Raw genomic sequence first — 14,109 nt, forward strand, 5'->3', positions numbered from 1 at the left:
GGCTGAGGAGATTTCCAGTGCATGCATGAAGGCTTGTCTGGACACACACACACACACGCACACACACACACACAATTTGAACAGATCAGCTTCCTTCGGCTGCAGACTGTCACCGTGTCGTATCACATCAGCGTCCCGTCGTGAGTGTGTAGAAGTGACCCGTGGGGACGCCGCAGGAGGAGATTAACTTCTTCTTCTTCTACTTTACTTTCTTTTTCTTTGTCTCTGTCCCCGTGTTCTATACATTGTGCTGAGGTCAGAGGTCACCCAGCTGCTTTAACCTGCACTAAAACTGCACCCTTACAAACGGCAGAACAGGACACAAGAGCTCTGAGGGCTGAAAAGAGGAGACTGTATAATTTGGGGCCTAAATACAGTACAGAGCAAAAATTCCAAGTGAACTCTAGAACGAATCAATTGCAGCGAGAAAGTGATTTGACTCTGAATCGACTCACCTGCAGGAAGTGAATCAAACATCAGCATTTTTTTCAAGATGTGAGCTGCTCCTCATTCTAAACTGTACTAAACTGTACATTTCCTTGTCGCTAGTGTGCTATCTTCAAGCGTACACCTTCAGTATGTATCTTTTACCTAGAAGGTGTGTATGGTGTAGGTTTAAAACTCTCAAAGGCAAAATTTTATGAAAGATACATATTAACGGTACAAAACATAAGGGTACCACCCCAGCGACAAGGAAAAGCTCTTTGATCTTCATGATACAGTTTAGTACCCTTTTTCTAAGAGTGCAGATATTTGAAGGGATTTATTTATTAGGGATTTACTAGTTATTTAAATAATTATCAAATCATTTACTTAGCGCCGACTGGGTGTTCGACATTCCCCGTGTTCTCTCGGGTGATTGTTGTGATTTTTTTTTTTGTAAGTAAATTTTCAGCCCTACATGCTTTTTTTCCCACTCGTTTAATTACACGTAGTGTGAAACCAAACCAAATAGCCAAACCAAACAACCCAAAAAGTATTCTTTTCACTCAGACTAAAATGTGCGAAAGCACTAAAAACGTAATTGCAGCCAAATTGAACTGAATTGTAAAGAACCTGCTGTGACGAGTTCTCTGAGATTCTTAAACGCAGCCGAATACCTCTAAAACTTCACAGCAGCGTACCTGAGAGAATATACACCATTTTAAAGGCAAAGGGTAAGCACCTGGACCAATAAATACTCATTTACATGTGTTTATCTTATCTTTATTATATTTTTTCTATATAGTATATAGTGAATTTCAATAAAGATTGCACTGATCTGATGGAAAAGACTGAAACTGGATTTTTTTTTGAACTGGAAATGTTTACACATATAAAGCGATTTGGTTTAGGATTGATTTTTATTATATTTAGAAGTTTAGAAGAAGGAAAAGTGGGATTGTGCCATTCTTATTTATTATTTTGGAAAGTTTCTTCACTTATGAATCTTTGCACAGCACTGTAATTTAAGCCCTTACTGGAATTTTATTTCTTGCTTTTCTCTCAATCTCTTACATGCCATGCAGTTGAAGCTGGTCTGTTTGACCCTGTTTACACCTGCTCCTTTCATGTGAATCTTAAATGTGTCCTGATAAACATCTTAAACAAGGCCACTTGAACTTTAAAAATCCAACTGCTGTGCCCCATATAATACACCCATCAGCTGATAATGATATTTTTAGGTATTTTTATGCAAAAGATGGTTTCCAACACAAAAAATCTGGATTTCTTTTTCTTTTTTTTGCTTTTGTACACCAATTATGCATCTTCTATCATTATTGCATTGTGGACTCTGAGATCATGTGCATTAGGATGTGTATTTGGAACGTATTTGGAAATGTTTATCTAATGAGACAGTTGTGTTTACACTTGTACATCATCTGGCTAAAATGCATCTCAGACTGCTTCAAGTGGTTTGAACAATCAGATATAAATGCTTTAAACACAAGCAGATGTAAACTGGGTCTTGATCATTGAGTAGAATACTGATCACCAAACTGTTCCTGGAGAGCTACAATTCCAACCCAATCCAATCGGATCCAATCGGATCATAATCTGATTATTAATCTGATTATCTGAGACAGGTGTTGGATTAGGATTTGTTGGACCTGAACTCTGTAGTAAAGTAGATCCCCAGAAATACTCTGTTGTAGAATTCAACACAAAATCTTTACAGTGTAAAAGGTTCTTCAGAGGTTCTTTAAGGGTTCATCAAAGGTTGAGTTCAAGGTAGAGTTCAACAGAACCATTAATGGTTCTGAGGGACAATGAGAAGAACCCTTATAGGCACTAGATTTGGACTTTTCTTATGTGTGTACACTAAACAAGGTTCTTCAAGGGTTCTGAGGATAGTTCTCAGCTTCCTAAAGGAGAAACAAGGTTCTTCAAGGGTTCTGTAGATAGTTCTCAGCTTCCTAAAGGAGAAACAAGGTTCTTCAAGGGTTCTGAGGATAGTTCTCAGCTTCCTAAAGGAGAAACAAGGTTCTTCAAGGGTTCTGAGGATAGTTCTCAGCTTCCTAAAGGAGAAACAAGGTTCTTCAAGGGTTCTGTAGGTAGTTCTCAGCTTCCTAAATGAGAAACAAGGTTCTTCAAGGGTTCTGTGGATAGTTCTCAGCTTCCTAAAGGAGTTACCCTCTCTGATAGAGAAATATTCCTCTTCAGGGGAAAAAGCAAAGAAGCATTATAGGCACAAGATTCAGACTTTTTGTAAGAATATACATCCCTCAAAAAAGGGGTTCTTTTAGGGTTCTTTGGAAATTTCACAGCTTCCTAAAGGGGTTACCCTCTCTGATAAAGAAATACTCTGTTCAAGGATAACCTTTAAGGGTTAATCCAGATGGACAAAGTGAAAAACACTATCAAAGTGAAGACCACATGCTTGATTTAGTCTTGCGCCTGAGTGTACACTCTTAGGGAAAAAGGGTTCATCATTGGATAATTAATGTTCTTGGTTTCCAAAAAAAAAAAAAACAGATTTATATTTTCTCATTACCCTTTCTGATAGGAAATCAGAAGGGATCAGAGTAGAACCTTTAAAGGTTCCACTAAAGGAGCAAAGTGATGAACCCTTATAGATGACTTTTTTTTTTTTTTTTGGAGTGTACACTCTTGGTGTTAAAAAAAAAAAAAAAAGTTTCTTCAGGGGCTCTTTAGAGTTCTCAGCTTCTTGAAGGGGTTACGCACTCTGATAAGAAAATACTATGTTTATACGGTTCATAGTAAAACCTTTAAAAACCTTTAGAGGGACAAAGTGAAGAACCTTACCATGTTCTAGATCTAGCCCATTTTATGAGTGTCAACACTTGGGAAAAAGGGTTCTTCAAGGGTTCTTTATGGGTTCATTGGGTAATAAGAGTTCTCAGTTCCATTTCTGTTAGAAAAATAGTTTGTTGTAGGTTTCAACACAGAACCTTGAAGTGTTTCAGTAGAAGAACAATGTGAAGAACCCGTACAGATGCTAGATTTAGCCTTTTCTTTTAAAGAATGTACACTCCTTCAAAAAGGGGTGCTTTAAGGATTCATTAGACAAGGTTTGTAGTTTCCAAGAAAGGGTTCTACTTGAAATCATTTCTGGTGGGAGAACATGCTGTTGTAGGCTTTTACTGAAACCTTGAAGGGTTTGCAGAGTGGGACAACAAAATACCCATAAAGGGTTGTAAATTTTCTCCGAGCGTAGTGTTGATGACCAGTGGTGTGGATGTTGGTGTTTTCCCTCAGCCCTAATCTCAGCCCCTGTATTTAGATATAAGTTAGAAACATTCCTGGAACATCAAGGGTCCACCTAGAACAAGCGAAGGTTTGTTGTTAGTTGTGTGTAGAAATGTATAATATCTAGTAGTGATATTTTCATGTGACAAAGTCTGATGTCTGATGAGGACCTTCTGACTGGACCGTTACACCATTCTAAGTGTAACTACGTGTCTCTGTGGGATACTGGTTCTACCCTGTACCCTGAATAAGTTTTGGATGTGCACATAAATATGTAACACATAAAAGAAGCCATTATAGATCATGAGCTCGTATTTAATGTAGAGAATCAGTCTAAGTGGTTCTTGCTGTACTATTAAGCAGCTAGCAAATATTCTGTATATAAAATAGAGAACCATTGGATCAAATTGCCAAATTTTCACTGAGCTTCTCTGGAAGAATACTGTATATAAAACTATTGTGGGAGGTTTGTCTTTTTCTATCTGCCTTGTTCTGACTGTTACCACTTTTAGATCTTGTGATTGGACAACCGACCGGTCGATCTTCCCTGTCAATGTGATGACGACACCCACCTCGGAACCAATCAGGCACCCTCAGTCTACTATAAGGACTCGGAAATGACGCAAGACGGGAGAGTGTGTTTTTCCTTTGCTGATAGCTCTCGATTCTTTGTCACGCTGTCCATCCTTTTCGAGTTTCTGTTGCAATTATGATTTGGTAGTTTATCTTGAGTTATTTCTAATCGCTCCCTTTACTCTGCATGCCTCTACGTGCCACATTTAATGCCTGAACATCTCGAGTGGTTCTCAAAGTGGGGTCCAAGGAACTTCAGGGGGCCATTCAGGGGTCTGTGATTTTCTGATTTGGTTACAGTTTTGGAAATTACAATCCACCTTTATCAAAGTTATTACACCTACAAATAATCAACTGGAATCTAATGTAGGCTTGTGCGATGTTGATTTTCCCTGTTCACGATTTACCATTTGAAAATATGGTGATTAATGATTTAATCTTCCAGAAGAAGACAGGGACAGTGGCGATTGCTAAAACTCAGCTGGATATTTAAGTTGTAAAAAAAATTAAATAAAATAATAGTACAGTTTTTTATATAATCCTTTTACAAATCTGTTGTCGAATGTCTACAATACTGACACTTTCTCTGATATTCTGTTGCTGCTTATAGCGTTTGGACACATCTGAGTGCTGACCGATGCAGGAGAGCTTTAAAAAAACAGCCTTTTTAATCACTTTCTAATTATTATGACCATTATTTGTAAAGTATTAGTTTTGGCCACTTTAGTGTAAGCCTATTTAATCTTTTTATTTTTTTTTAACTCCTTTTTTCTCTTTTAGCCAAAAATCCGAAAGTCCCTTTATGACCATTTTTAGACAACTTTTTCCAGTGGCATCTCTAATTAATAAAGTTATTGGATGTTTACTATATACTTGTCTAATTTTAGGTAATTTGACAGATTTGATTTTTTTTGCATATTTTTTGCATATGTCGACAGAAAGCAGGAGTGTATGTGAGATTAGAGGAAGGGGGTGGGGCTTCCAGGTGGTGTCATCTGATTATATATAGTTATATATATATATATATATATATATATATATATATATATATATATATATCGGAGTAAATGTCACTGGATATCGTGTATACGACTGCATAGAGACAATTAAATCTTTATATCGCACAAGCCTAATCTAATGACATTTTAAAACTGGTCTAGCCAAAATATTACCATTTTTATAATATTACCAAAATAATATAATATATTATTTATAAATATATAATATAATATTTTGGTAATGTTATATTATCAAAATATTATATTATAAAATACATTTAAATAATGTACCTAATTTTTGCACAGCTTGTTTGTAAAATAAATGTTTACTATTGGAGACCATGATTATTTCTTTCTTTTTTTTTTTTTAAACAGTAAGAAGTTTGAGAACCCCTGGTTTAAACTATGTTGTTTTTGGACTAGATGAACATGCTGGGTATTTAAAAGGGACAATGATACTTGAAACATTTGAGCCTGGAGTGTTGGATGAGAGAAGTACTCGGCTAACTGATGGATGAAAATAAAGGAATAAGGATTAACAGCATTTAGAAAAAGCGTCCTTTGTGTTTTCCGAAACGTCCTTCATGGACAACGTTCTGCCACGAGTCACATCTGCTACAGACACAGCACATCACGCTGAAAAACAACAACCGCCAATCTTCAGTTATTCAGGAACGGGAGGTAAAGAACAAAAAGCGCTAAGGATGGCAAAAATTTTCAATATGCACAAGCATTTTCAATAATCTGAAATAGGATTTTAACTAGGCTAAACTCAATCTGAAACGATCCCTTAGTCAATAAAGCAAGCCTTCAAAAAATATTTAATTTTCTCTTTCTCCATGAGGGACAGACATCTTGGATCATTCTCGTATCTCATAGATAAATATCTGTGGACGGAAGATGAGATGTGATGGGGAGACGTACGCGACTATGAGAAAAAAGATCTCTGCCACTCGAAAGTCCTGCAGGAGTCTCATAGGAAGAAAGAAAATGTCTCTTTTTTCACCGCTTTCATTTTTCCTCACTTTTTTGTCATTAAGTTGATTCATAGAGCAGAAATGACACCCTCTGTCCACTGACAGTCTCTTACTAGAGTTCGCAATCAAACAAAGCAAAAAAAAAAAAAAAAGATGGTTGAAGCGGCAGGATGATCCTGTGAAGTGAAAACAAAGCGCTTGGATGATAAAGGCTTCTTCTTTCTCCGTCTCGTCTTCTTCCTCTTCTCCTCGAGCTCTGCAGTTCAGTCAGCGTAGAGGATGAAACCAGAGAAAGTGCTGTATTTGTTGTTGTTGCCGCCGTGGGCTTTGCCTCCGTCCAGTTTGATGTAGACCTCGTCTCCGGCGTCCAGATGCAGGATGACGCTGTTGGAGGCGTAGTCGTAGTTCTGGTCAGCGTCCTGAGCGATGGCACTTGCTCTCACCTGAAAGAGGGATGGATAGAGAGAAAGAGGAGGCAGGAGAAGCACAGACAGACTGGGTTAAAATACTCCTGAATGTTATGTCCAAAAAAAAAAAAAAAATCCCAAGGAACATAGCTACACCTTTACCCTCATAATACACAGATTTAACCTTTTTCCCTTGCCGTTGCCATGGTTACGCTACACTATTACAGGGTGTATTTACAGGTAAAACCTTCTCAGAAATATGGAGTGCTATGTTGCTACTTCAGTCAAAAGCAATAGAGTAATCAAGGTGTTCATTCATTTTCATTATAACAGAGTTATTGAATTCTCAATTCTGATTGGTCGGAAGGTGTTGATTCATTTGCTATAGATGTCAGCCACGCCTCCTGGTTGCCAAAACATAGCAGGAGACTATAGGCATTAAAAAAAAAAAAAAAGAAAATCAGCTAGAATTTGTTTTTTAAAATGTCACGGTGTACTGTTATAATCAGAAAAGCATTCATAAACACTTTATTTTTTTACTGCATACTATCGAATTGGACATTTTTCCAAGCTAACAAAAGACGGTTATGGTTACAAGCAGTTAGGACGGATAACGGGTCTGAGTTGCTCTGTCTGTGCAGTGCTAATTTACTCAGCTAAGTAACTAACTATCAAATCAGTGAACCAAGAATTTAACAGGCTTTGCTTGCTAGTTAGCTAGTTATCTTCTTCTTCTTTATAGTATTGCTTTAATAAACCTAAGCAGCTTTTCTACATCAAGAAACTAGCTAGCTATCTAGGTCACATGCTTACTAAGGAGTTGCCTATAATGGACAGGTTTAGCTAGCGAACGTTGTTCAGCAAAATGTTGTAATTGTAAAATGTTACGTCTTGAACGTGCCCACGAAAAAAAGTTGTAAACCTCAAGAGACTTCAATCTGTTTCTAGTATAAACGCTCATTGTTTCTATGAGATACGTAAGATATATATGTTTGGTTGTTGCAGGCTAGGTCACCGCTTAGCATCATTTAGCCACTGCAAGGATGCTAAGCCAAAACATCTTCTACAGTTACACCATTTGAAAGTGACTTTTAGTGCTAAAAGTGGATAACGTTTTAGCTAATATGAGTCCAAGTCCTAAATAAAATTCCTGATAGAGTCTTCAGTCAGATTATAGTTATAGCATCTGTAGTTCCAGCTGTAATTCAAATCACAGATTTCTTTTAGCTAATGCACTCATTCTAATACGTTATTGTTTCTATAGTAACAACTTACACAGAGACTTGTATGGCGGACGCTCGCATAATCAAAGACTAATAATAAATGGATAAAAAAGTATTGTTATTTAACAAAGAAAAAAATATAATTGTTGATATGATGAAGTTTTCTGTAAGGGTTTATTTAACATTCATGGAAGGAGTCTCCAGTGTCGGTGCTTTGTACCAGTCGGTATGTTTTCCTCGACTGTTTGAGAGAGAAAAAAGAGAGGTTGATGAGGGAGAGACTTTTTGTTGCTCCTAAAGCGTCAGTGAGAACAGGAACTGATGATTTGCCATCATTATACGTAACTATAAATGGCAAAAAAGTACAGCGAACAGTTCGTTAACAAATAAAGAATTGTAAGTGTTGGCAAATTGCTGTGGTATATAAGTGGAATAAAATATTTCTGGATGTGCTGTTATGGGAAAATAATCAGCTCTGGGGTGGGGAGAGTAACTGTTTTCCTGTAACAGCATGCCCCCCACAGTGTTTTATTTCTTTTTTAAATGATCGAATGGTTGAAAAGAACATTTTTCTGCTGCAAGAATGATTAAAAATTATGTTTAGAGTGAAAAATTGGAGCGTAATTGATTTAAAAAGGTGTTCTAGTGCCATGATATTATGACAGCAGGACGCCAAGACATGGCTGAAGTCGTGGTTATTACTTTTTTTTTTTTTTTTTTTTTGCAGCCAGTGAATGAGGTTTTATAACACAGCCATTATAAATCATTATAAATCACATTCACTACCAAAATGCCTTCAAAATGCTTCCAGACAGAGCTTTTCAATTCACAAGGGATCAAATTTATACCCCGGAGACCCGATAGCATGAATCTCAGCTCCACACACACACACACACACAGACACACACACAGACACACACACAGACACACACACGCACACACACAGACACACACACAGACTGTAGGTATGAGATGTGAGATTTGAGATGACAGTCAGCGCTTGCAGGAAGAGGAGCGACGGATTTAAGCGCAGATCAGATTTAATAAGCCCGGATTTGTTTGAGCATTTGATTTCGGCATCGGGAAATTGCCGAGGATTTCTGTAATCTGTTTGGCAAATGAAAGTCTGAGCCGCAGAGGGCATAAATATGTACACGTAGGCGGACGCATCCTTTTAATTCCGAGGCGAAACATAATGAACTTTAAAGTCTGGGATTCAGGCAGCATGCGATTTTTTTTTTGTTGTTGTTAATTTTCTCATTTTCCCTTTATTTTCAGAGGAAACTTTGAATGACTTTGGAGAAGTGTGTGTGTGTGTGTGTGTTTTGTGGCTCTTTTTGACCCCTGTTTTCTGTCTAATTAAGAGCTATGTCTGAAGAGTTCTCCCACATGCCAGGGCGACTCGTGTGGGCTGAGGTGTGAAGTACAGCAGCGTGTGTGTGTGTGTGCGTGTGTGTGTGTGTATGTGTCCACACTGTTTTATAGCACGTCACATTGCTTAAACTTTTAGGGAGTTCCTGTGTGTTCTGGGCTTTTGTTTAAATAAATGGGGAGCATGTTTTACATGCTCACATAAACACACACACACACACACACACACTTACACTTGTATTGGCTGGGTAAATGGCTGGATTGATTAGTGAGGTTTATCTTGCCACCTGTCTCATGTGTCGTTTTTGGAGTGTGTTTCTACACCTGTGTGTGTATATGTGTGTGTGTGTGTGTGCGCGTGTGTGTGTAGATGACACACTTGCCGAGTAGTTTTCCCATGGGTTTGCTCACATATGGAGGTTTGGCACATGGTACGGTGGCTTTAGTGGGACACATATGGTGGATGAATTGGTCAGTAATGAGCAGTGGTGCAGTGGTTTGGTCTTCGAGTGTGCGAGCGACACCATCTGACAAACACCACGTCTCCATTTCATCCACTTTCGCCAAGAAATCCGAAGTAGTACTTACTGCACGTCATCTTAACACTAATACTTCCACTGAATTATTAATTCTGACCGATTTTCTTATTCCACTGGCAGATAATTTTGTGTCTTTCTAGACATAAATGTTTAAAATGGCAGATGATTTTGTGTCTTTCTCGAAATAAATGTTGTGCAAAATTATCTAAAGACCAGTTCAAGCTTGAAATTAGCAAAAGATTCCTAGCAATAGGTTTAATAATCCGAAATTTGGTGTACTATAATAATGTAATCTTTTAATAGGCAGTACTAGATAAAGTTGACTATATTTAAGATATTTTCACTTGTAATTTTTGCACTGCGGAAGGAGTCTCCAGTGTCAGCACTTTCTAACAGTGTGAGGAAATCTTATAGAGCATTTCAAATTAATATTCATGAGCGCAAGAAGTGATATTTCTGTTCCTAGAACATATCATATTGGCAGCATTCAGAACAATAGCCATAATTCACCATAATTCACCATAATTATCCATAATTCACAGGGTGTCAAAATTTGAATTAGGACTTTGTTGTTCTGTTGTCGGTTATTCCGTCAGGTCACTGTCAAACGAGGCATTCAAGCTTCCCCTTACATACTGTTCCACAACCACGAGAATTGCACCAACATTACAACAAACCTTGCTTAATCTGATCATCACAGACGTTTAAAACCAGAGACCAATACAAACAGCACATTCTACCCTAAACAGGTGAATACTGAACTGTGCGATGCATTCATTTGCCAAACAAGACAGCTAACCAATTAGCTAGCTAAATCACCCAGCCATACACGTACATGTCTGCTTCTAATTTCCCCTTCCTTCTAGCAACAAACCAAACTGAGTACGTTTTACACAGCCACATTATAGCAGCTAATATTTCACACCTTTCCTATGAGATAGTAGCTGGAAGCATCCAAACTACGATACACTTTCAATGCTTCGCTAGTGTAAACACACTCCGTATCAACAAAGTAATGATACACATCACTGTAAGTGACTTCAGGCATAAGTTTTAAGTCCACGGAAAAAACAAAAAGTTGTTTTCTCACACTGATGATCGTTTATTGTTAATTCTTGTATATAACGTGTTTGTTCGCTTTCTGAGAGATTCATAAATCATTTTATTCTGACAGCTTTACATTAAAAAACAACCGGAAATGTTTTAGGAACAGACATGCACAGTAACGTCATTCTTTTTTTTCCTCACTGAAACAGTCTGTAACTTGTCTGTTTCGGGGACAGTTAATCTAAGGGGAGTTTAAAATCATACTTTTGTGTAAAAATGTACGTGAATGTACTTTATTTGAAAGGTGTTACAGCACCAAGCCAAGTGCTTACCATTTCTTATGACTTATTGTGTATGATATTGAGCAAAATCCAATCACATTGCACTCGTTTGTTCAAATCTGCACGACATTTTTTCAGGTTTTGTCGCTATGTGCTTTTATGCTGTATTTGAAATGTTATGCATTTGAATTTACTCACATTGACAAAGAGCTGTTACTTGCTGTTTGAAAAAAAAGCCATTTGCAAATCACAGTGCCTTCTCGATAAATTCTGCTCCTCCCTCCGGTCGATTTCACCGGATTTTCCTGCTTTTTTTTTTTTTTTGGCCAATTTGCGCCAAGAGTTTGGTATGCTTTCCATACGTTTAGAGAATTGATCCCATGTCCTGTTATAAATGGTGTTTTGGGGATCGCTTCCACCAAACCGCAGTGCAGTCCACATGAGGTACGTAAGCTAGCCTTTAGTTCACATTGTCACATTACTTCCTGTTTCAAGTTTCATGATGGCAGGGCAAGAGTTTTTATGATCACAAGAGGACACAAAGCACTTTATTGATATATAAACCTGGACTTTCATAGAACTGGAGCTTGCAGTGTTGTGTAAGGGGTTATGTACTGAGAGCGTTGCAAATAACGCACATCTCATTCCGGTCTGAATATATGAGAAAGGCCCTTCGTTTGCAGGTATTTCTACACAATGACATGCCATGCATCCAAAAAGCACTTTTCTTCACCACTTGAGTGGTGAAATAGTAAAGAACAGATGAACCCAGTGCCTAGAATTTTCCAAACAGTGACATATGGAATTGTGCAATCCTTCCACGGTTCATAAGGAATTCTTCAGTGTGCACGCAAACCTGCAGTTATTAGTCCCTTCAAACGAAACCATAGTCAGTCCTGGGTACAGACTCAAGTGTGAAAATGCTCTAAGAGCTCATCTAAATCACTTCCCTTGTGCTAAGTAGAAACACTGCCTTCCTGAGCTCCTAAGCAGAAGTGGAGAAAGGAGGTCAACAGGGTTATATACTCAAACAGGGCCCAGGTTTTAGCTTTACAGTGAAAAAGTGAAGAAAAACACTGCAGTGATGAAAAAATTCAATCTCCATATAACCAAGTCAGATGATTCGGGGTAAGACAGCACCCCTAACCGAATAAAACCGGAGACTGAGCGGCCTGTTGAGAGGGGAGAGAAATTGAAAATGGAGAGAAGGGCTGGGCGAAACTGTCAATTGCTTAAAATCGAATAATTCCGCTCCTTTCCCCATCCGTTTTTCTGCTGAAGCAGCGCTTGCCAGAATCGCTCGGCATCGATCGGTTTACCGAACGCATCTGCATAAACAGGCACAGTGTGAGTGCTGAAGAGCTTCCCCCTCGCCCCTGCAGCCTTATTCATCTAGCTTACAAACACACAGCCTTCCGGATCTTTCCATCGTCCTGGATGGTCCTCCATCCATCCATCCATCCATGTAGAACTAATCTACCATTCTGCATACTCTTGTGTCCATCCATTTAACTATGCCCCATCCATCTATCTATAGATGCCCATCCATATAGTCCATCCATCCATCTGTATAAAAAAATCTACTCATTCTTGTGTCCATCCACCCTTTCATTCATATATAAAAAAAAATCTACCCCTTCTACCAATCCTTGTGTCCGTCCATCCACCCATCAATCCATCCATCTTTATTAAACATCTACCCATCCTTGTGGCCATCTATTCGTCCATTCTTCCATAAAAATCCATCCATCTGTCCATCCATCCATCTTTATTAATATATGTCCATCTATAAAAATGTCTACCCATTGTTGTGGCCAAAAATCCATCCATTCATCCATAAAAATCCATCCATCCATCCATCTATAAAAAAATATACCAAACCTATCCATTCTTGTGCCCATTCATGCATCCATCCAACAATCCATCCATTTATAAAACCATCTACTTCATCCTTGTGTCCATCCATCCATCCATCCATCCATGTATATCTACATATAAATAATCTACAATTCTACATATCCTTGTGTCTATCCATCTCTATGTAAGTTGCTAAACAAATTATTTCCTGTTAGACCATAGCAATTTGCCAACACTAACATTTTTAATTTTAAGTACATTTTATCCACTTCTGGTTGCAAAATACGTTCATTTCTGTTCTCACTTTCATTATAGCAACTATAAACATACATTTCCTCATCAGCCTCTATTTTTTTTCTATTTTAGTTCTAATAAAAAAAACAGTCTACATGTCTCTCTCTATATTTCATTGTTTCTGTCTTTCTATCACTTCTGTCCATCCAGCCATATGAAAAAAAAAACCAGTACCACAGATTTCCATTTCATCTGCTTGCAACTTTACATTCTCAAAGAGGATGCCATGACATGTCTATTTGTCTAAAGCTATAAAAGGTATATAATAATATTAATAATAATAATAAGAAGAAGAAGAAGAAGAAGAAGGTGTATTTTGGTGTATTTAGCTAATGAGTGTTTCTTGTCTTTCTATCTATCTATCTATCTATCTAACTGTCTATCTGGGCTGCAGTGTACGTGTGCTAGTTTTAGCCACTTTTTGCTGAGTTAGCTCCTCATATGCATAGTCTTTCTCTGGATATTTTAGGTTGCACTTTCCTCAAGTGTAAATTGCTGAAGGTCACGTCGACAGGCAGCGTGACCTGCAGCACACCTGCGAGGGACGAGCGACAGCTTGACAGCGCTGCGAGAAACCACACTACTTTACTCATCCTGACTCTAGCTAAGTCCCAGTAATGACAGAAAGTAATAACGAGAGGCATATAATAAATAATGAAGAGCGTGCTAAGTGATGTTTTGACATGTTGCATTAACAGCTATGCGTTCTGCTTTAGTTAATGTTTATAATGCTGCTATATTATACTGCTGCTTATTTAATTATTAGCCATTAACCATGATTAGTCATTTCAGTGTAACTGTGTATGAAACAGACAAACTCGCATTTCACATTACAATAACAATAAAAAAAAA

The 14,109-nt window shown here is 37.9% G+C and overlaps 1 protein-coding gene across 1 annotated transcript in view; it reads right to left on the minus strand.

Annotated features, from left to right (window-relative positions):
- Nucleotides 1-5,361: 5,361 nt before the first annotated feature.
- The window catches only part of LOC113527979 (C1q-related factor), a 35,926-nt gene continuing 27,178 nt past the window's right edge, over nucleotides 5,362-14,109 (minus strand). The window contains exon 2 of the mRNA XM_034309797.2: nucleotides 5,362-6,681. Within this exon, the coding sequence (XP_034165688.1) occupies nucleotides 6,502-6,681 (180 nt within the window). The 3' untranslated portion in view covers nucleotides 5,362-6,501. The remainder of the gene's footprint in view (nucleotides 6,682-14,109) is intronic.

Source organism: Pangasianodon hypophthalmus, chromosome 13 (assembly GCF_027358585.1).
Source record: "Pangasianodon hypophthalmus isolate fPanHyp1 chromosome 13, fPanHyp1.pri, whole genome shotgun sequence".
In the NCBI taxonomy this organism is placed as follows: Eukaryota; Metazoa; Chordata; class Actinopteri; order Siluriformes; family Pangasiidae; genus Pangasianodon; species Pangasianodon hypophthalmus.